Below are 23,657 nucleotides of genomic sequence, written 5' to 3' on the forward strand. Positions count from 1 at the left end.
ATTAGCAGAGAAGCAAAGAACAAAACAAAGAGTGGACCTTGAGCACATATTGGAACAGCTTATACCATTTGCTGAAACAAGCTGGGAAGGGAGGGACTGGATTATTTGGGGACATCAAGATGCCTGCAAGCTTGCTGGAGAGCCACAGTCAGACTAGGGAGTCCAAATATCAAATCAGTTTAGTGGGTTGTCATTCATGTCTGCCAAACACATAGGAGGTTTCTAAAGAATGTATGGGAGAGTAGTAGAAGCTCTATGCAGGGAAACTAATATATCCATACATTAATTGGTATTTAAATTATTGTTAACAGTATGATGTTCTGAGACTCATTCCTCATCAAAAGAATTGTTTCCTCATTTGGCTTGTTCTTGTTCTGTTAGGATGATTGCTCTTAGAAATACAACCAAATCAAATCAGAATTCTTATCCTGCACAATTGCTATGATACAACAACACAGATCAAAAAATGCTGCTACCTGGTCACAGCACTGTATCCCTGATTCTTGGGACCAACATTTCTGGATTAAATTATGCTGACCTTTGATTTAGGATTGTGGCCAGAAATACTATAATGAAGGGATGGCATCTACAAGTATCTGGCATTATGTTCTGCTCTGAAAAGAATTTCACTGTGGATTTTCTTCCCACCAGAGTCGCTCTGCTGCTACTTCAAGTGCTAAGAGATTAAAATCTACTAAATTACAGCATTGTAATATCTCATGATTAGATCGTAGAGATAAACAACAAGCAAGCAGATTTCCAAGAAGTGTGCATGGTGGAAAGAGGTGGAAAAGAAATGAGGCAATTGTTCCCTGCCCCACCTCTGGAGGTAGGCCTGTCCAAAGTATACCTCGATATTCAGTTATTTGTACCATTCATCCAGATCAGTAAACAAAATAATCAGTTAAACTATAATCTGTGTTATTTCCAAGGCCAAAAAGTAATGTGGGAAAAGCGATGATATTGTACAAAGATACAGTGTGAAGAAAATATATGTCTCTGCATGTGTTACATCTGGGGAGGATTCAGACCAACCTTCTGTGTTCTCCCAGTCCAAGTTCCTGCAAAATGTTAAGTATTTTCTATGCCGTTTTCTTAACTTTTATACAGTTTGGAAAGCTGCCAACAGAGATGGAAAGTTTTGATTGTGGTAGGACAATAGAAGTTGAAATCTCTTCAGCTCACCAAAAGGCCCTCAAGTGCAGTTTAAAATATCCATGGCTTTCTTTACAAAGCAATATTCTCAGTCTTCCCCAGTCTGAGGAGAATGTGGAACAATTTCTTTGGCTTTGAACAGGAAGTCTCTTTAGGTAACACTGAACTCCAAAATAAGGCCGTGGCTTTCCAGAAGACACAAACCAGAATATCTGCCATGTACAAGGGTTTATTTGTAAAGCTTCATCTTCTTCTAAAAGTGTCATTAAAAAATGTAGTGTGCTAGCCTTGTTCAATTGCTTGTGGCAAGTGTGCATATTAGTAAGAGGTAAAAATTTCCAGTCCAGTTGTGTCCAATTCTAGAAAGCAATGTTCATCTGTTTCTTAGCCAAGGGAGCCAGCATAGTCTGAAGACATTTCCGTGGTCATGTGGCCAGCATCACTATATGCCAAGGTGCATAGAATGCTGTTACCTTCCCACTAAAGTGGTACCTATTTATCTATTTGCATTCGCATGCTTTCAAATTTTTAAGTGGGCACGAGCTGGGAGAAGTAACGGGAAGTCATCCCATTACATGGCACTCGGGTCTTGAACCCGGCTCTCAGCTTTCCAGCTGACAAGCTCAGCATCTTTAACAGAGAAAGCACCAAATATATATTTTTGCATTTTTAATTACTTTGGTTGAGGGAAAATATCATTTTGCTTTTCATGGACTGCTTCAAGATGCTAATCACATTATAACACTGCCATTACCTTGGAAAATGGACTTGGTTGCCAGATTGTTCCCTCCCATCTCATCTCAGTGCCTCCTAGCTCAACAAGTCCCAGCATGAAAAAGGCCACAGGGTGAAGTTAAGAGTGCCCTGATGCACTCTAATATATTAATATAATTTATGCATGTACATTTTTTTCATACTCAAGGACTGGATGATGTTCACGCAGCTGTCATCCATCACAGCCCTCACCCTCAATTTGAAATAGAACTCAGCTGTTGTAATTTGCTATGCAAACCGTGGTTTAATGCCATGCTATATTTCTCTGTGAAAAACAGGCTTGTAACCAAGAGTCAAGAGCCAGCTTGGTGAAGTGAATAAAGACATCAGGCTAGAAACGGGAGACTTTGAGTTCTAGTCCTGCTTTAGGCACAAAGCCAGACTGAATTTGAGCCAGTTACTTTCTCCTCCTAAGAAAGGAGTCAATGGCAAACCACTTCCAAAATCTTGCCAAGAAAACTGCAGAGACTTGTCCAGGAAGTTTCCAGGAGACGAAGGCAACAAAACAAAAAGAATCAAAAATATCCAAGATATATTAGGATTTTTGCTACAGCAACTCCTTTGGCCACCTGCAAGCATAACACCAAGGCAGTAGCTATCCTATTATTTGTCCCCAACTTTTATTTTACCTCTTTGCAAATGTGTGGAACTGTAAAATGGGATTGGGGGAGGGGGGTCATTTTACTCAAGAGGGGATCAGTAATGGGTAACATCCAACAGCATCAAGACCCTACAAAGTTACATCAATGATATACACCACATACATGCTTCAACTTCAGATGCCCTTTGTTCCTTCAACTCATCACCAAGCCATGTTAAAAGTAATCTTTTAATCATCTTGATTGCAACCATAAAAGTGCTCCATTATTCTCAAATTAAAGATCCGTGTGAATTTACTGAATTTAAGGCAACACTCTTGGGTTTCAGGTATGTCTTTCTCTACTCCTTAATGGGAAATCACAGCATGGGTTTCACCATTAAACTGCATTCTGTGCTATTTATGGCACATTATGATATGAACACAGTAGCTGGGATCACACATTGCTTTCAATGAGTTTGTTGAACATACCATAATACTTTGGCTTACAAATAACACTATGTTATAAATAAAATAGTTTCCTATGTTTCCTATGACACAGCTTGTGAACAGAACCTTTTAGCATGTTATCTGAAAGTCGAGTCTTGGCAACTGGATTTTTCTTGCTGATTTGAAATGTTTCGCTGCTCATCCAAATAGCTTCTTCAATCTAAGCAAGTTAGTGTTAAACTTGTTGTCTTACCCATCGTTTATAGAACCAGGCATAACTTAAATGCAGCAAATGACTGGCAACACACAAGGAAAGTCTTCACTGTCTATACAAGGATGGATCTGGTTTCTCTAGAGACCAACTTGTGGTCACCATCTAAGTAGCACTTCTATTTTCTTCCCACAAACATAGAAGCCATCATTTTCATTTCAAGGCAGGCAACTACTGGTATACACTGAAAAGTTAGGCCCGTGATGGCGAACCTGTGGCACGTGTGCCACAGGTGGCACACGTAGCCATATCAGTAGGCACGCCAGCTCAGCTCAAAGAGAGGCTCTGGAGGCTGGGGACAGCAAAAAACGCCACTTCCTGTCCAACCGGGAGTTGGGAAATGGGCTGTTTCAGGCCTCCAGAGGACCTCCGAGGGGGTAGGGAAGGCTGTTTTCGCCCTCTCCAGATGCATAAAGAGGATCTGGAGCCAGGTCAGAAAGAAAAACGGGCCTACTGGGTCATCGCATGCCAGGAGAGGGGGGAAGGGGGGTTGCGCACACATGCACAGGGCGGGGTGCATAAAATTATGGGTGTGGGCATGCCTGCGCGCAAACTTCCCCCGCCCCCCCTCCCTGGCACACAATGGCAAAAAGGTTAGCCATCACTGAGTTAGGCCATTTAGAGCAGTTTTTCCCAAACTCACGGCTGGCTGAGTATTCTAGAAGTTGAACTCCATGCATCTTAAAAGCTGAGTTTGAAAAAGTTTTAGAACCTTCCCTAAGAAAGCCGGGGGGGGGAGCGTTAGCACCTCTTCAAGATTCAGTTTAATTATACGAGGACAGAATTTTAGAAAGTACCAGTTTATTTTATCAAATCAGTGACAGTGAAAGTAAATATACAAGAAATATTCAAGCAACCAAAGGCAGACATGGGATCCATATTTTCCAAGCAATGCTAATCCAAAGTGTTTATATGCTGTATCTGCCTCCTACTCCCCAAAAAAACAATTCCTGAAGCAGACCCAATTTAAAAAAGAACGATGCTATTGCTGAAACAGAACCCTTGGCATAGGCTTAACTTTAGCCATATGTTTAAGCAATCCCATAATGACATGCTAAACATCATAGCATGAATTTGCTGCCAAGAGCAGAAAAGGGAGAACAGTCCTTATGCAACTATGAATAAACATTGGTATAGAGCCTTGCCCAGGCCACTTTTAGTAACGTGAGTTTTGCAAAGGGAAGCACAAATTACATCAGGCTTTTAAAAGGGTGCAAAATTAGGGAAAGATCAAGATTATATATCGGGATTTATATGACTCAAGCTGTTTTCCCTTTGGCTCCTGCTAAGTAAGTTAAGAGTCACAAGTCCTGCCCTATAAGCAATAGTCTAAAAACAAGGGGAGCGCACATCAAAATTATACAGTTTGATCCCACCACATTGACTGAAATCCTTAAAAGGATTTTTGAATTAATAGGGGTTTTCCAAGTAAAAACCTTAGATAAAAATATACATCTCACATGTCATTGTTCTGAAGCAGCAGCTTTGCATGATCCTTCAATGGAATGCATAGGATGCTATATAAAGTAGTTAAGTGCAAGCATCTTCGCCAAGCTACCTCCTCTACCTGAAAACCAGCTCAGCTGCAGCAATTTCACACTTCAGCCTGATCTGGTACAGAAGAGGCAGGCTATTCAAAATCTTCTATCTGTCCTAGCTTGCTATATAGATGGATTGCAAATTCTCCCCAAGACATTTTTCGCCAAGTACAATCAGCGTCTCTATTCCTTAAGAGGAAAAATAGCTGTATGCTCATTCAAAACTTCGAAAGCCAAGAGCATCAGCCAAGGTTCTAAAAGGGAACAAAAGCTTGCTTTAGCATCGTAATGTCTTGGTTGTTTTCATGAAAGGACCAAGTTGCTAAGAGAAAGAAATATTCGTACCATGTGCTTCCAGACCATGTTGTGTACTATTTCTTAAACTAGCTGAATTATCTTTGTAAAGCAGCCCCACCACCCGCAAAGCAAGGCCTCCTACCCAAGTTACCAACTGACCATGCAAGTGAAGCCAAGAGCAAAATCCAGATCTCAGTTTATCTGAGTGACTTTCAGTTGCCATTTGTGGCTCTGTGAAGTTGTTGCTCCACTCAGAATGGGCTGGTATTAAAAACAAAACAAAACTCCATATATCAGAGAAAGTAACCCCATCACCCATGCAGAAAAACTGCATAAAGTCCTTCTGGTATTTTTATAAAAACTGTGCACTTTACTGAAAAAATATAGCTCTATAGTAACGATAATATATTACAAAGCTAAAAAACCCCTCCCCCCCTTTACACTTATTTCAGAGAAAACCAATTTTGCACATAAACATTAATTCTAAGCAGAGATTATTGCATCTAGGATATATATATATATATAATACACAGAGTAAAGCTTAAATAGTTTTCACAATCATTAGGAGTTTCATTATATTAGTGTTTTACATATAAAAAGAAGTTACCCAAAACAGAGCAGCCATCTTGGAAACTATAAATAGTTCTATTAAAAACAAACACATCTTTGCTTTTATTTTGGAAAAAAATACATAAATATCTTCTTCTCTTGTTTAGTATCATTTATGATATGAATGTAGAAAGCTGAAACATTCTCAGGTTGTGCAATCATTGATCTGAAATGCTATCTTGGTAGAAAGATGTCCAGCAACAGGAAGGGAGGAACTACAAGTGAAATATTTATGAATGACTATAAAACAATTTTATTATTATTATTAAGCAGTATTTTGATGGATTTTATAGGCAGCTATTGACATTTTTAGTGAAACCCTCTTCACTAAAAGTATCCTATTACAAAATGGAAGACATGATATTCCTCTAACGATTTGCTTTTATAGGTGACTGAGTACCAGCTCCCTAAGAAGGAAATCTGAGGGGAATCCTTTACATATAACCGCTTCTCTCAGCAAGGCCCAAACTACAGGCAGAGCTACTGAATAATTTTCTCAAGACCCAAGACTAATTTATGATGCATGTAGTGTAGGAAATTTCATAAATAACTTTGTTGTTGTTGTTGTTTAAAAAAAAAGATGACAGTGACTAGTCACATCTTTTGTGATCCCTAAGTAGGCTATGGGACAGTCCTCTTAACACTTTCTATAAAACAAGGTAAGCTGAAGCACTGCAACCAAATGCAAGAGTTTCATATACAACCCCCTTCACCCAAATATAAAATTCAACAAATTTTCCTTTCCATATTTAAAGCACATGCTACTTTGTGTGGGGTTTCCCTTCCCCATCCTGGGATTCCGAATGCTTTATTTATTTTATATCCTCATTCGTTAGTAGGAAGGGCTGGAAAGGAGGGTTTAAAAAACAAACAACAGTTTGACATTAGATCCAAAAGAGTATTTGTTTCAGAGCATTTTGTCCATGGTCCAAATGCTTTTTTTTTCTTTTTTTCTTTATACAAAGTCTATTTCTGACTCCCGAGTTGGTACATCAAGCACTGGCAAGCCTTAGGCGTAGAATTCATTTGTAGGAGCTTTCTTGTAGATGGGCTTCTTGCCAAGGTCATAACTGCCCTCATCCTTCTTCTTCATGCGGTAGATTAGGAGCAGGACGAGGAAGACAGCAAACAAGAGCCCAACTGCTCCACCTGCAATAAGAGCTGAAGTGGGAAGGGATGGAAGGAAGAGAGAAAAAAGGAAGAGAAAGGTGGAATAAATGCCATGGAAACCTGAACAGCTCTGCAGTGATATTTAAATTCTGTCCAATAGTGCAACTTCACCACTGCCGATTTTAGAAATAGCTACAGGGAACCACTTTCTATCCTGCTTTAGTTCTGACTCTGAATAAATATCATCCACTATATAAAACTGGAATTTACACTGAAAAAACCAAAACAAATAAAAGCAGGAAAGCTACCGTCACACTTCTGGCAGAACAGTGGATGCCTGGAAAATGATCCTGGAAAGCTTCTAGTCAGACAGGAAATGAGAAATCCTTTTTTTAAAATTATTATTTAGCTTTGAAAACTAGGTGAACAGCCATTCAGCAAAACATATTAAATGTTGGGGACTGGGGAAAGACACTGGATAACTGTCTGTGCAGTCATTATATTGCAATTCGTATTTTCCAGAATTATCCTGAAATGAAGAGGAAATGGAGGATTTGGTAGATCTTCAGTATTCCAAAACCTCTATCCAGCAGTCAAGACGGCTGCACTTATCCATGGATGATGTGGGTCTGCCTATGTCTTGCACGCATAACCTGTACTCCTATTGCTAGAGAACAGTTCATGTATCCGAAATCGATCAACATAAGCTACTATGCAGATGCAATAGCTTTTCTGGAGGCAGCAGAGCAGCAAAGCCTGCTGAGACAAGCTTCCATCAATAAACTCACTTCTCTGAACCTGGTGAAGATCATGGATCATCAATTTGGGGAGGGGGGGAATCTTTATCAGAAGACTTTAATTTTTATTACATTGCTTAATCAAATGTGCCCCTTCTGGTTTAAGCAGCAATGCATATGGGACACCAAATTCTGTAGAAAGGTTCAACTTATATGTCCTAACACCTCATACACATTCTCTTTTTTAAAATAATAGCTATGGAGACTGGGAAAAAGTAATTTTAAACCATTACTCTAATAATTCTGTTTTTCTTTAAGATTAAAATTAGCACTGAAGTATTATAATTTGTCTGTACAGGACATTCTTGATTTTAAAAAAAACTTTGCTTCAGAAAGTATGGCCTTTTCCTTAGTTATGGAGAGCCAAGTTTATCCATCCATTCAAAGGGTGGTTTACCTGCAAGCACTTCTGTTCTCTCGAAGATGCTCCCATTGGCTGTGCTGGCCATTGAGACCTTGTTAGACAGGTCTTCTCCTTCAGGAGATGATTTTTTGGGAACAATAATCTCATTGTCTATCACAGCTGGTTCAGTTTCATCCTTGGCATCTTTTTTGGAGTCAGGAATAGAGTTGTCCATGGAATCCTAGTAAAGAAAAGAAAACATCAATCCTACCTTTAATGTACAGTTGAGAGCAGTAGTACAATGAGTGCTGTTGAGCATTTTTAAAAGCCAGACTTTGCTACTACCCACCACCCCCTTATTCCAAGTGTTTCTATTTAGGGCTGATCACACATTTGGAGGCAATATAATGAAGACTGGCCCAAAAATCGGAAAGTAAAGGACAGCTCCTTTTTGGAATCAGTTAGGTAAGCAACTAGCGTCACACAATACCTATGGACATTAATAATGCTATTAAGGGTTTCTCTCCACGCCTTTTTTTTTTTTTTACTTTAAGAGTGGAAGAGATAGAGGTTTGTGGTAGGTAACTAGGTAGATACCCGGAAGGTATGCCTTACAGGTCATCTAGGCCAACTGCAGCTGTGTCAGAATCCACTAAACCATTAAAGCTGGCACCTTTAAGATGTGTGGACTCCACCTCCCAGAAAGATGCTGGCTACAGAAATCTGGAAGTTGAAATTCGCATATCTTAAAATTGCCAACTTTGAAAAACACTGTATGAAACCATGGCTATCCAACTGCAGCACTAGAAAAGACCTTCAGAAGTTCTAAGGAGACTCATTCTATTGCTTAACTATATTTATTGCCAGGACATTTTTCCAAATAATCCATCTAGGTTTCTATTCTTTAATTTCATTCTTTCTTTCTTTAATTTCAATGCATTGTCCCTTGTCCTGCCTTTTGTTTTAACTGAGAACCAAGTTTCCCCCTCTTGCATGGGACAGACATTTATATATCTCTAAACTGCTTTTCCTTTTGTATGTGAAACATTCTATTTCCATTAACTTTACTCACATGGTTTAGTTTTCAATCCCTTTTATGATTCACACACCTTGCTTTTCTATCTTCCTTTTCAAAAGTGGACACAGTACTCCTAAGTATAATCTAACCAGTCCAGAGTAAAACTGGAAATCACCTTCCGTGATTTGAACATGCTACTATTAATGCATTGAAGGTATTTTTCATTTTCAGTGGATCATTCATGGTGAAAGGTAGGAAAGCCAATGACCAGCTGCTTCAGAAATTCAATTTCAAATGGAAATACCTACCATAGTGCTACTGGTGGCAGAAACCAATTTATCCTCCATATCTGTATAACCTACAGGAAAGAAAATAATATTTAATCCTTGCTAATATTAAAATTGTGAAATGCAGTATTTCAAACAATTGTTAGCTTAATTTCCCAAATTCTTTTGGCTAGTTTGGACCAGATCATGCACACTCCTCTATCAAATACTTCCGTCTCACTAGATCTTGCAACCAGTTACAAAGACCTGAATTACAAGTCATTCAAAATGTATTTTGGCTTGCCTTGTAGAAAATCTGCTGGTTCTTTTAAACACCCATTTCTTGAAGGTGGTAGAAGTCCTTGACTCATATTAACCACCAGATTTGCCTCAACTTGCAGTGTGCTAGTTTCACAGAGTTTGTTTTTCTTGAGAACACAGTGTACATGAGGGCAATGCGTTGTTAAAAAGAGTTTGTGTTGAGAATTTGGGAAGAACCAAGACTACTTTGTAGATTAGTTGCAAACAGAAGAAAAAAACAGAGAAGGGAAAAAAGTCATCTTCAGAAAAAAAGTGATAATACAATGGGATGTCAAAAGACATGCCCCCCCCAAAAGAGTTTTAAAGACGTATCAAATTAACCAGAGGATAGCAGTTTTTCTTGAAAGGTGATTTAGAAAATTCAGACAATATGAGACTCTCCCATTGCTGGGCATGTGGAAACAAGGGTATTGGAAGCATTACAAGTTAAATATGTGAACCAGGTGGGTTACATTTGAATGATTAGAAAATATGAAGCAGCAAGTTCTCCAAAGTTCTTGAATTCTACCCAGCTGAGGAACCATTTTGCATAGACATATTCCCAGGTCAAAGCCAAGAAATTCAATACTGTCATCTGAAATTTATTAGATAAATGGTATTCAGCAAAGTAAACAGCAGCACAGTAAGTCTAAACTGAAATGTAACGTCAGATTTATGAACTATGGTCTTTTACATATTGAAACACCATAGTTAGCAAAAACAAAACAAAACATGAATTTGACCAGGAATTAATTCTGAGAAAGACCTACCTTGTTCATCTCCTGAACCTGAAAACTCATCATCTTCATAATAATCAATTGTTAAGTCTGACCTTGCATCCTCATCATCTGGCAAGTCACCAGATGCAAATTCCTCTATGTTCAGTTTTGGATCCATAATCTCAGTTTCTCTCACCTAAAAAAAAGAGAGAGAGAAAGAAATGAATAACTGAAGACCAATGTCCAAGCAAAGGGTTTGCAATACAAGGAGCCATTCAAAATTGTGACTTTAACAGCTTGATTTGACGACTCAGAACATGTGACCAAATTTCATGAGTATTTGAGAGCTGTATATATGCCAAAACAACAAGAAAATTATTGAAGATTGAAGATTTACTGGGGGGTGGGGGCGTGGGGGGAGGAAGAAACATTGGTACCTCTGCAGAAAACCACAAGGGAGGTGAAGATTAGTAATATATCTAATTGGGACTGTATATTGAGCAATATTCATGCCATTCAAACTCCTTTGTTGACAAGGATTTAAGCTGGGATTATCAGATCATCACTTTAGAAACAGGACCTAATTTGTTTAAAAACCCAGATCCAATAAGAAAGAATGCAGTAGTATAATTTGTTGTACTTGTGCTGCCATTCCTCCATAGTTAATTTTAAAGATGGAAACAAGATTTGATACAGTGGGCAAAACGGAATGGCTTTTTTACAGCATTGTCACTAATTCACTTTTTTGCCAAACATCATGCAACCAGCTTTTATTTTACTTGTATACTGCTAAATGAGCCAAGTGTACTTTTTTCCTCAGACTGTGAATGCTAATGTCTAAAGCCAGGTATATTTAAAGAAAATTATTTACTTCTCTGAGGCCTTTACCTATAATATAATAGTAAATATTTTTAAATGGGACTATTATATTCAAGTTAAAACTGATAGATTTGTTTGTACCTCAATCTGAAAATTTAGCTGACAGAGGATCAAAGGGGTTAGTCTGTAAAAAAAATATTAACTCACTTGAATTAAGTGTTCCATTAAGAACATTTACCCTTTATAAAGCAAACTCAGCAACTGCCCTTTGAAAAAAAAATTTTTTTTTTTAAAAAAAGGCTTCAATGCTGGGGCCTAATAACAGCTACAGATATAATGCTAGCATTGCAACAACCGATAAGCTACTCTACAATACATAAAAGCCAAAGTGACTTTGCCAAGGTTGAGATATCAAACTACATGATTTTATCAGAGCCCATTTGCCTTCTGCCTTCAAGGAACCAGAGAGGACCTGTATTACAGTGCTACGAGATAAGCCCACTTCCTGCTGAATACCACTGAACCTTGGATAGCGCAGTGACTGGGGCATTGCAATTTAAAATTGCAGGCGACTCCATTCCAAAATCAGTGGGTAGTTCTGTTACTTTGATAACTTGTGGCCTTGCTTTTGAAAACAAGTTGTCCATCTGCCTGAACAGAAGTATCAGAGTTTGCTGGCAAGTATAATTTAATCCATTCATTTAGCAGCAGCAGTAGTAACAACTTGCAGTGTGCAGAATGGGAAATGGACTAGAATGAGCCTTTCAGATTCTCCTATCCACAGCCCCAAAGGTTGCACCATCCATTAGAATGTCCTTCTAGAATGTTTATGTGTCGAATTACAGCTTTGAGAATTAGATCAAAGTACCTGATACAAGCTCGGTAGCACTTACAGAGGCTGCCAAATGTCTTTAGAAATTCCAAAACAGCAAGGTATGGCGGTATGCCAAGCTGCAGAATCTAGAGCAGGGGTGTCAAACTCGATTTCATTGAGGGCCACATCAGAGTTTGACCTTGGGGGGGGCGCCGGGGGGGGCGTGGCCAGTTCAACATTACTCGTGTTGGGAGCGCCTGTGGTGGCCTGAGCACTCTGCCAGCAAAAACGGGCTTCCGAGCTCCATTTTCGGCTGTGATGGCCTCCTGCAACCCTCTGCCAACAAAAAAGAAGCTCGGGAGGGCCGCACACAGCCCTCCAGAGCTCTGTTTTCGCTGACAGAGGCACCAAGGGCCGGTCTTTCACTGTTTCCAAGGCAGCCCCATGGGCCAGATCTAAGCACTCTGCAGGCCAGATCCTGCCCCCGGGCCTTGAGTTTGACACCCCTGATCTAGAGGCTCTGAATAAATCTTGCATGATCAGAACTCTGCAAACAGGATATGTTTTGCTAGCAAGTTTTGGCTTCTGATGCCAGGGGTATTGGGAACTCTTTGTGTATGTCACTCATGAACTCATACACTGTGATTCACTTTTGTCCTCTTTGCAAAACAGACATAATGGACACACCTATATATGCCAACTCAGACTGCATTCACTTTATTAACTCATCAATGCAACTTTTCTTCAACAGTCATTCTGTTGCTGATAAGAGATTTGAAAAGACTGAACAGATTTTACTACAAAAAAAGAGTTGAAAACAATAGTTGGTGTGTGTATTAACAGAGGATAAGCAAGGTCAAGGACCAGACATATATAATCACATGACTTCTAATTAGCAACTACAGGAGTTTAACTGAAAGAGTATAGATAGGTTTTAGTGGTAAAATGGGGCACGTTACACAATCAAAGACTTCATTCAAAAATAATGTGTTTCTCAAATGTTAAGACCATCAACACCAAGCTATCAATATATATATAGACTCTATGTAGAATATTAACTCTTTAAAAAAAGAAAAATATAAATATTGGCATAAAATATGCTTTAGAAATACTCTTTCCCACTTATATTTAATACCTTGACTAAAAAGGTTTAATTGCATGCATGCTCTTGCAGCTAATGAGATCTGTCATCAACTCCTAGAAGGATTTTAAAGTAGTAATCATAATTTTCAGACTCTTTTCAGATTTTGTTGTGGGTGTAGTAAGTGCTGAAAATCCACTTTCAAAAAGGTACATTAAAGGGAAAATCAGCTGAACTTTTAACAGCCTCTTTACTAAGAAAATCTCATTTTCTGAAAATATGAAAGTCCAAGTTTGTAAAGGATACATTAAAATACCTAGATATTAATCAATTTGTTTAATATAATGTTGAAAGTCTCTTTAGGAAATTTAATTACAGGTTACCCATCACAGGAACCTCAAAAAGTAGAAAGTACTTTTAGTCTAGTTATTCAATCTTGACTGAAGTCGGGCATCTTCACCATTCAGATCAGGGGTGTCAAACTGGCGGCCCATGTGCCGGATGCGTCACGTACAGGCCACACCCACCCCAGCTCTATGAAGAGGGAAAACGTCACAATGCATCATGTGATGGCAATGTGTCGCCGCAAGTTTGACACCCGTGATCTAGATGAAGGCCTAGTCACAGCAAGATCTGCCTTGTTAAGGCAGCCATATTTCTTTGCTCTTTGCCATGTGACATATTCTTGATCTTCGGTTAGCTTCCAAAGAGTCCTTCATCTTATCTGACATTCCATATATCCTGCACTGTTTTATTTTGACTGGGATTGTGCAACATTCTTAATCAGGTCAATAAGAGTCTCAGTGGCTATATTCAGACAAAATAGTATGCTGTTTAGTTTTAACCTGATCCTTTACCATATTGGCCACTCAATCTGGCCTGTTTGATTAGTTTATGGTTCAGTGCTTTAGCACACAGATATGTCCACAAGAGTCCATCTGTCCCATGTATGTGCTGTCAAAATCTGTAAAATGATTTATCACGCCATTGCCACCATCTTTCAAATTTTGATATACACATTCCGCAAAGAGTATATCCATGAAATGAACAAGAGTTGAACTCAACTCAAAAAATGACTTATTTTTTTACTGTACCAAGAAACCCAAAGGGTCAACTAAATAACCAGATTAAACAAGTGAACAAAGTTTTCATTTGAAACAGGATATCTGATTCACTCAGAAACACAATGCTGAGGCATAAAGAGCATTAAACAATGTACTTTCTATGAGTAATACAAGGTTTATTACAAATTTCGTATGAATAGACCACACACTTTCTCCAAAACACATCCCATATGCAATTTTAATTACACAATTCTATGCGCTCAGGAATTTTAATGCCACAATGGTAGAGTGGTCAAGGTACGTGACTAGGAGGAAGGAGACCCAGAGTGACTTTGAGTCAGTCACTCATTCCCTCAGGCCAATCTACCTCAGTTTTTTTGTTGAGGGGAAAGTAGGAGGATAGGAGATATATGCAGCCCCCAGATGAAAGACAGGATATACATCTAATATTTAAATTTAAATACATATTGGCTGTCTTTTCTGATATATATTATTGTCTTGCTTTCCTCCCCCCCCCCAAGAATTTCAGCTTTATAAAAGTTGTTTTTATATATTTTTATGTGTAAATATCCAGTAAATATTTAATTGGCAGTATATATGCAATCAGTTTGATTAACTTCATCTGGTCCTCTTAATATTCAACTCAAAGGGGGGAAAAGGTGGGGGTAGATATGTAAACATTGCTATTCTTCTTTAAAAAGAGCCCCAAGTTTCAAATGATTTACTTTGCTTGAACAAAGCCCTCCAAATTTGCTTTTTGTAAAATAAGCTGGCAACTTTACATGGGATCCATTAGGCTGTCAGTCATCAGTTTTTTCTGTACCAGAAATATTCACTAGATATATACTGCATTGAAAAAAACTAGTTAAGAACAGAGTTGCTATACATTCCATTTTTTTTCTATAGCTTTCAGATTCTTATGAAGAGGAACAGGGATGGTATACTTATATATATATATATAGCCTTACTTAAATTCAGAACATACGATTAGCGTGATATATAGATGCTGGCTTTGGTTTTTTTTTTTAAACTCCACCATGACTTCATCACAATACATGTGCCAGAAAGGTTTTTGAGGGAAAAGGAGTTCTTGCAGCTCTGACAGTCTCCTTGAGCTTGGCTCTTAATCCACTCTCCAGCTGAATCCTTTAGCTACTAGAGTCTGTCATTTCTACATTTAATCCAGTTCCAGTGTATTTTCTGAGCATTAAGCAGCTTTTACCCATATTGAGTGCCAAGTGAGATTAGTAAACATCATAGGGAGGAGCAGAAGGGTGGAGAAACAGATTTTCTAACCTACAAATCGCTGAAAGATTTACTTCTCAGCTACCAGCCACAAATCTGTGCAAGCACACAAACAAGCCTTGAAGCTGTTAGTTAGGAACGAAACTGCAGAAATATATAAAAATTTACAATCCTGATGTGTTAACTGTACAACTAATGCGCCCAATAATGCATAAAAATAGTATTAGAGCAGAGAGTGAAGATACTTTTATTGATATGGCTCTCAGGAAAGCCAGCAAACCTAATAGCTTCTTTTTCATGACTTGAAATGTTTAGGGTCCATTCAAAAATTATACTTTAATAACCAGTTTGTTCTTTTTCAGACTGACCTGGTGCTAATTCAGAGCACCCATTTGCAGATCATCTTGAAGGCAATTAGATTCTGGGGAAATCTTATTTGTGGCTTTAGCAAAAGAAAGTCTATGATTGAAACCTTCAAATCTATCCAAGGATTGTCTAAAACCAAAGATCAGAATTTCCTACTACAGATGTCACATTTTCTGCCATTTTCAGTAAAACAAATAATTAAACTTCAGATTATTCTGTTTAATCCTTATTTATGTGTACATGGCAAAGAAAGTAAAACAGCCACAGCAATCAAGTGCATATTTTCACATCCAAAATTCTGAGCCAAGAAGCTTAGAAAATGAAGCATCAATGTATCATTAACAATTTGCAGCCTGCAGAAGTACATTTATTTTTTCCGTATCCCAAACAGAAAAATGTGTATGGCAAATCTGTATATCTTTTACAGTATCTGACCAGTTCAAGTGACACTTTTAGGAAAGCTGCCATTTTTGTTAAGTTGCCAAGGGGACAAAGAGAGGTGAATTAATTTGCTTCTTTCCTGGGGAACTGCCTCATCCATGATCTTGCATAAGGACAGCCAATGAAGATGCAAAATTCTCTGGTGGGGTGTGGCACTTATGTATGACAGGTGGGTTTAAAAACAATTCTCAAGCCAGTAAAACATTGACTTTAATGGCACTATGATTCTTGCCAGTCCTGATTTTTCAAACATGCTAGTTCTTGATTCTGTTCTGACTCAGATAGGAGGTACAGGAGGAATGGATCCTATTAAATCTAAAACAACACCCTGCTCCCTCCCAGACACGGTCATACACACTCACGTGTGCACTCTTTTGTGAACGGTACATAATTCAACTGTTTACTTAGGTGGGCAATAATACAGCTTGGCCATGTTTGTTCTATTTCCCAGGAATGTGCAGAATAGAACGACTGGAGAAAACAGAAAACTCAAGCATAGACCATAAGCCCTCCTTCACACAACCGGTGGACAATTGTCATCCAGTGTATTTTATCTTGCTAAGTATCTGTTGACTTTATCAAAATTAAGAAGGACTGAGGCAAGTGTGTCTTTATCAGGGCTATTCATTTTTTAATCCAATCTGTAGGTGAATGGAACAAGATTGTGCAAGATTGGATTAAAATGGCAGAAAAGCCTGATTAAGACACACTTGTCTCAGTTCCTTCCTAATTTTCTCACACTCCAAGCATGTACAGATTTGAATGCAGAGATCCTAGGAGCAAATATTTCTGATATCATAAGGGGGGGGGAGAGAGATTGCAACCAATTCTTCTTCCTGCAGCTCCCTTGAGCAGAAAATTGAAGAGTATGAAAGGTGGCATGCAAGAAATGCAAAACTAATTCCTTCCACTTCTGAATCAGACTAGAAGCAGCCCTCTTATTGGGGTAAAAGCAACTCAGCAACTACCATGTTGGAAGGTTTTTCCTGTACATATATTCTTTATTTATTGCAATTTCCAAATAATAATAATAATAATAATAATAATAATAATAATAATAATAATAATAATAATAATAATAATAATAATAATAATAATAATAATAATAATAATAAAAATAATAAAAATAAAAAAAAACAGCTTACATCCTCCGACTATACCCTAACAGTTCCTAGGTCCTTGGTTAGGACTCGAGCTGCTGAGCTATTAACCAACCTCAAAGACTGTGAATCTCACTAAAGATTAAATAATAATAATAATAATAATAATAATAATAATAATAATAATAATAATAATAATAATAATAATAATATGAAAATGTCAAATCCAATCTAAACATCTGGCAGATAGGCAACCAACCATATACTAACAATGTTGGCCATTTTTAAAAGATTCTGAACATTATCGTAGCAACAGGTAAGAATGCCAGGCAAACATTATTGCTACAGTATGTATATTTAATTGGTCCACATGTTTTATTTTCAAAAGTTCTATGAGTTATTTGCTCATGGAAGTTTTGAAAATAATAGCTGATAGCACAAGAAACCAACAAAAAGAATTACAAAGTCCCACATAATATTATATAATAGTGAGAAAAATGTTCATTTTTAGTTCCTTATACTTAAGAAATAATTTTTCCATTTCAATTTGCAGGGTAATGCTCTTCTAGAAGTATATCATATATAAGTCTCCCAGATGATCTATCCCCTAACCACTTTGATTCTAATGCATTTGGCCAGGAATTATGCAAATTTTTAGTTGTAATGTTTATCATTCCTAATGCAAAAGTTGCTTCATCCAAGCTTGCAAGATCATGTCTAATTTCCTCTTGGTTAAGCTATTGATACTTCTATCTTAATTGACCCAGATTTCAAGCGCAAAAATTCTCTACCTACATACACAAATAGCAAAAACTATTAAAATGACTAACTCTAGAAGGGATTTAATTCCATAAAAAGTATGCATATGTCCTTATTTTACCTCATCCTGATTTTCAAAATTGTTTTAAAGAAATGTAGGGTTCCCTGGAGGCTTACCTTCCATTAAAGAAACTTTGCTTGCCAGTATAAATCTTTCAATCAAAGTAGAACAAGAGTTAAGGAGGTTCTTGTGGGTACACACAATTAAGGCAATCCATTAATCTAGTCTAAAGCATTACCCTGGTTTGTTTGTTTTTCCAAAAGCAGAAAATTTCTCACGTAATGTGTTAGTTTTGGTTCAGCCAAATCCTTTAGTTTGTAACATGGTTTAGGTTTAGCATGATATGTGTTATTAGCCGGTGTTTTTGACAGTGGCAGGATACAGAAAAGGTTAATTGAGGACTAAAACTTAAGAGCCAGATGTCTGCTACCATATCTTCATCCCAACAGTTTATAAGGGACTACAGCAGAGGTCTTCAAACTTGGCAGCTTTAAGACTTGTGGACTTCAACGGTTAAAGTCCACAAGTCTTAAAGCTGCCAAGTTTGGAGACCCCTGGACTACAGCAACCCTTCTGTCTAAATACTTCCAAAACTAGCAGGAGAAAAGTTTAGCTACTAATATTTATTAATTAAACAAATTTACATAGTATTTTTTGGCCTTGGAGGTCTCCAAGATGCATTGACAAGGCTTAGGGCAGCTTTACTGTAGCAATAAGCTCACCAGATTTACCTAACATGACTTAACGGACTGTGTTATTTGGACAGAACCTTATTGAGAGAATTCTAACGGCAGCTCTGAAGGGTAAACCTGGCACTCCCACAGCCTCTCCCCCCCCCCTTCCTGCAGTTACCACATAACCCCTTGGCAGCCTACGTGGTCCAGAAGGTGTCTCAGCCAAAGTAAATCTTGTGCTCTGCAGTTCATTAGGTTTTCAAATCCCCCGTTTACAAAAAATGCTGCTTTGAGACTTGCTGACCATTTGGAAAATTTGTAATCTTTACATCTGTTCTGACTCCTGAAGTTCCTTTAAAAAACCCTTTGCTAAGGGATTGGGCAAAGTGGTAAAAGGTTTAACTCTTACAACAAGAACACTGAGCAAGAAAAGAGAAGTATAACTTCATTCAGTCTTATGACTCCACAGTTCTAAGGAAGTTCAGAGAATCCTTCTGTCAGCAGACTCTGCTGAAGTTATGGTCATGCACCGATTCAACTCTGTAGGTAATCAAACAAAAGGCCTTGTTGTGCAAAACCTCCACCCCATCCCTCCAGCTAGTCAGAATACAAACTATGTTTTAAAATAGTCACTTTTGAATGGGAACCAGGGTGGATAAAAATCAATGATTTTTTAAAAAAAATCAAAAAAATCAGATTTTTTAAATTTAAATCGGATTTTTTTGATTTAAATCAGATTTTGTTGATTTTTATTGAATTTATTTTAATAAAAAACTTTTGGGGTAAAAATCTATCGTAAGATAGTTTTCTATTTAAGATACATAAATAATTTAGTTTATTCAGCATGAAATGGAGCTTAGTTATGTAGCATGAGGCTGTATATTCTGCAACACTGGGACTATCGGTGAGTCAACAGTGGGTCAAAGGAGTAGCAGAGATGACAGTTGCTCTTTAAAAATTATGATTTAAATCGAATTGATTTAAATCAAGCCTTTTTACAAGTGATTTAAATCATGATTTAAATTGTGATTTAAATCAACTCGATTTAAATCAAATCCACCCTGATGGGAACTAATCCTATGGGCTCAGAGAGGTAGAACACTTGGATTATGTGCCTTCAAGTTATTTTCAACCACTAATGTCCACATAGATTTCCTTCATGATCTGCCCCTAACTTGGTCTTTCAGGTCTTCCAATACTGTACCCATTGCTATTGTAACTGGAATCATTCACCTTGCTGCTGGTCATTCTCTTCTTCCCTTCCACCTTTCCCAGTGTTAGAGACTTCCAGAAAGCACTTGCATTCATTCTGAATGTGTGAATTACAAGAACATGGATGTTAACAGAATAGGCAAGCGAAGAGGGGAAAAAGGCTAGAATTCCTTATTCAAATTATCTAAAGACAGCATTTCAGGTAAATAAAGCAGTGGTCCGGAGACCATCCAGTTAGTATAAGCAGTCCAAAGTCATGGTAAGTAAGAGAGAGAAAGAAAGAGATGACATTGATTTCTCATATTAGCAGTATACTTGGACCCAGCCAGGTATATAGCTTGGTATCTAAATTAACAAACGAGATGCAGAAGAACCAATTCTAAATTGCAGAACATTACAAACTTAAGTGCTACTCTGCTAGAACAGAACAAAGCATTATGTGTTAGTTCATAGTGCCCAACCAAATATCATTAGTCATGAGCATAAAACGTGTACAGGGTACAACTGGTACTCAGAAATATGTAGCCTTGGATCTTCTTGGATTTTGACTATATACTACCTTTTGATTTGAGGTTAACATAAATCTTTTCAGCACAAAGATGCATTCTACCTCCATGCTTAGTCTATTTTTTTAACTATGCCTTTCAACTAGTTTGCCTTATCAGATCAACTTTTTAGTGTCAAGAAAGCTTGATTTAATTACTTGTGGCATTCTCCCACTTGTTATATCTGGGATATTTCAGATATATTCAGATATACTACGAAGATAATCCAGGCTTGTCTGTACAGCTAAATTCTTGCATGATGTCCATGCTAACTGTTTTAATCTAATCAGGATGTCTAAAGATTAGCATAACTTTTTAAATTTGCAACTAATTAAGATATAGCCTGTGACCTTTTTGGTTAAATCGCCTTTGCAAAATCATCAGTTTTGACTGTTGTAAGTCTCCCTATCACCATCCATAGGAAATAGATAAAGTTAAATACATTAATATATTACATGTAATAATTCCAATCTAGTTCATGTTTTTAAAAGGTTAAAGTTAGATTAGAAACATGTGTGGCTCTTCAACTATAGTTCCCAGAATTCCTCAACTATAGTCCCCAGACTTTAACCAGAGTTGCTTGGAACTCCAGTTCAATAACATCTGAACAGACTGTTCATTCCATTCTATAAAATAAAGATATTTAATTAGGCAAATAGATGCATTAGTAGTAACAGCAGAAGTTACTTTCAGGCCAAGAAAGATAATTATTTTCCTGCTTTACTCCCATGAACATTTTAAATCAAGATGGCCTCAAAAACAGCATTTATCCAATTTGGGGAGAGGACTTGGAAAAGTTAAGCAATGTTGGACTTTTTCAACCACTAAGAAATCTCAGGTCCCTAGGTTAGACTGAAAAAATATCCCAGAAGGCGGAAATGGCTAGAAAAATTAGACAATATGTCCATACAGTCACCAGGAATCTAGGTCTCAAAGGACATTTTTATGATGATATTGCCACAAAAATAATTCATTCCATTAAAAAAAAGTTAAGTTACTTTGGAGTCAAGTTCAACCTCTGGTGTTTACACAGATGTATCCAGTGCAGTGTTCTTGGCAAGATACAAGAATACTTTGTCATTTCCTTCTTCCAGGATGCATTTTGCCTTACTAGTCTGGTCTACAGCAATAATCTTCCAGTGCATTTACACCCAAATACTAACCTGGCTTGACCCAGCTTAAGATTCTAGATCAGGTAAGGTGGCCAAACAGGACCACCTGCATACCTCACTGAAAATCCTGCAAGTTTTACTTTACCCAAAGGATGCCTGTATTGTTAACAGAAATATTACTTTTCCTGTCCCCACAAAAAAGCTCCTTCAAATCCCCTGATTAGATACGATTAGATCCTTTTTCTGTAGGACTGCAGAGATTCTTCCTTTTAATTAAAAATCATCTCAGCGTCAAACATGTAAATTCTATATGTCTCAAATATATATATATTTACGTAGGGAAAACCTGGCTAGAGGAAAAACACACATAAACCCTACGAAGAAGTAAGAAAATAGATATTATACCTTTACAGGGAGGATACATAAGATGTGGGTGTGGCCTACTGATGAAAGCAAACGAGCTAGATCTATATAGATCTATATAGGTCTCCCACCTAGCAGGAAGAGCTTGCTAGCTGCTAGAAAGGAAAAAAGCCCAGAATCGAGTGGATGTGATTCTACTGAGCTGGGGCTGCAGAAAAATCTTGGTTACCTAGGGAAAACCTGGCTAGAGGAAATATATATATATATATATACATACACACTAATAATGTCCCTAACATATTTACCTTTTGTAAATTTCTGCATACAATGCTTTGAATTTTCCACTATATTCAGAAGAGAGACCCTGATAAACAAACATTTTTGCTGAATTACACTACAAGACTGGATTGGAAAGGCTAACCATTAATTAATACAGTAGGTCCTCAGGATACCTGCTTTAGTGAACATCAGTTCCCCATTTTCTGAGTCCAGAGGTCATTGTGTCAGATAATCAGTGTGCATCCCCCCCTCCCGCTCAAATTATTATTTTTTGCCTAACGCAAGGTTAAAAGCAAAATCTGTTAAGTGATTAAATGAAATACATCAGTATTAGCATTTGGCCAGCTGTAGAATGTTGATTAAGGCGCAGCAAATGACCACTTTATCTGAGGGGTTTTAAGTAGTCATTATAATAAATGTGTGTTTGCTTCCCAAAAAACAAGGAGTTTCCATAAGCTATGCTTAATTATCATGATGTCTCATTTACAAAGAGCAAGGTGGGGAAGATTGATAGATTGTGAATTTGTAACAAGGACTTAACCTTTTCTCCTAACGTAACTCCATCGAATAGAATATATTGCACTACTGGTATAGTATTAACATTAATGATGCTTTTCCTATAGGAAATGGAAATGAGGGACAATTAAGAAGTTGACTTGTGAAATTACCCAGTATGGAGACCTGGTTGTTACAGCAAAAATATATATGTTGGCATGACTGAAAAGAGAAATCATGTTCTTCCACACGTATCTACAAAAAAACAATGCGTGTTAAGTGGACTGCTTCTCAGTGAAGTTGTAAATGCTAACTCTCAACATTTTTCTGAGAATAGTTAGCAATGGCAGCAGATCTTATACGTGACTTAAACTTCTGAGAATGTCAAGTTGTTTAGAAAGCTTGACTTACTGGGTATAATGAGTTTAAGAAAGAATGTTCTTTTCAGAGGCAAATAGCACTGAATCAATTTCATTTGTATTGCAGTCTTAGCATATAATCATAAAAATATGTAAAAAGGTGTGCATAATATATTACAAAAGCTTAGCACATTGCAGTGATATCAGAATATATAGATTTCACATAATTCTCCACATTACAGTCGCATTCCCATAACCGCTTATTTAGACAGTCAAATTAAACTCAGAGATTACTTGCAAGTAGATATGTATATAGAACTGCAATGTATGTCTGCATATAAAAGATATTATATAGCTTTTCTTTTAAAGAAACATTTCTTATCTGCTTCAGAACTGAACATATCCAGGGTCATTCCTCCTAAAGTTTCAGTATATTTGCAAAAGGCAAGTCTCATTAAAGCTTTTAAAAAGAAAACTACTAAAACTAAGATAAATCAGTTCCTTGAAAATGATCAGACTCTACTAACTTCTCATACCTCCATAAATAGGTTCTGCTGCAAACTGGCAGTGCAACCCTCCTATGTTTCTGGACCAAGGAAAAGTCGATGTTCAACAGGTTTACCACATAAAATTTTCTTTATATC

At 37.4% G+C, this 23,657-nt stretch overlaps 1 protein-coding gene and 1 long non-coding RNA gene across 2 annotated transcripts in view; one reads left to right on the forward strand and one right to left on the reverse strand.

Moving 5' to 3' along the window:
• Positions 1–7,578, forward strand: LOC117663623 (uncharacterized). The gene is made up of 2 exons (XR_004590761.3): positions 1–829; positions 7,304–7,578. It is a non-coding gene; the product is annotated as an uncharacterized LOC117663623 (long non-coding RNA).
• SDC4 (syndecan 4) overlaps positions 4,012–23,657 on the reverse strand; it is a 25,488-nt gene continuing 5,842 nt past the window's right edge. Inside the window, exons 2-5 of the mRNA XM_034413898.3 lie at positions 10,276–10,420; positions 9,248–9,297; positions 7,976–8,162; positions 4,012–6,832 (exon numbers count right to left, since the gene is read on the reverse strand). Coding sequence (XP_034269789.1) covers positions 6,681–6,832; positions 7,976–8,162; positions 9,248–9,297; positions 10,276–10,420 — 534 coding nt within the window. The 3' untranslated portion in view covers positions 4,012–6,680. The remainder of the gene's footprint in view (positions 6,833–7,975; positions 8,163–9,247; positions 9,298–10,275; positions 10,421–23,657) is intronic.

Source organism: Pantherophis guttatus, chromosome 3, assembly GCF_059756535.1.
Source record: "Pantherophis guttatus breed Tessera chromosome 3, ASM5975653v1, whole genome shotgun sequence".
NCBI lineage: Eukaryota > Metazoa > Chordata > Lepidosauria > Squamata > Colubridae > Pantherophis > Pantherophis guttatus.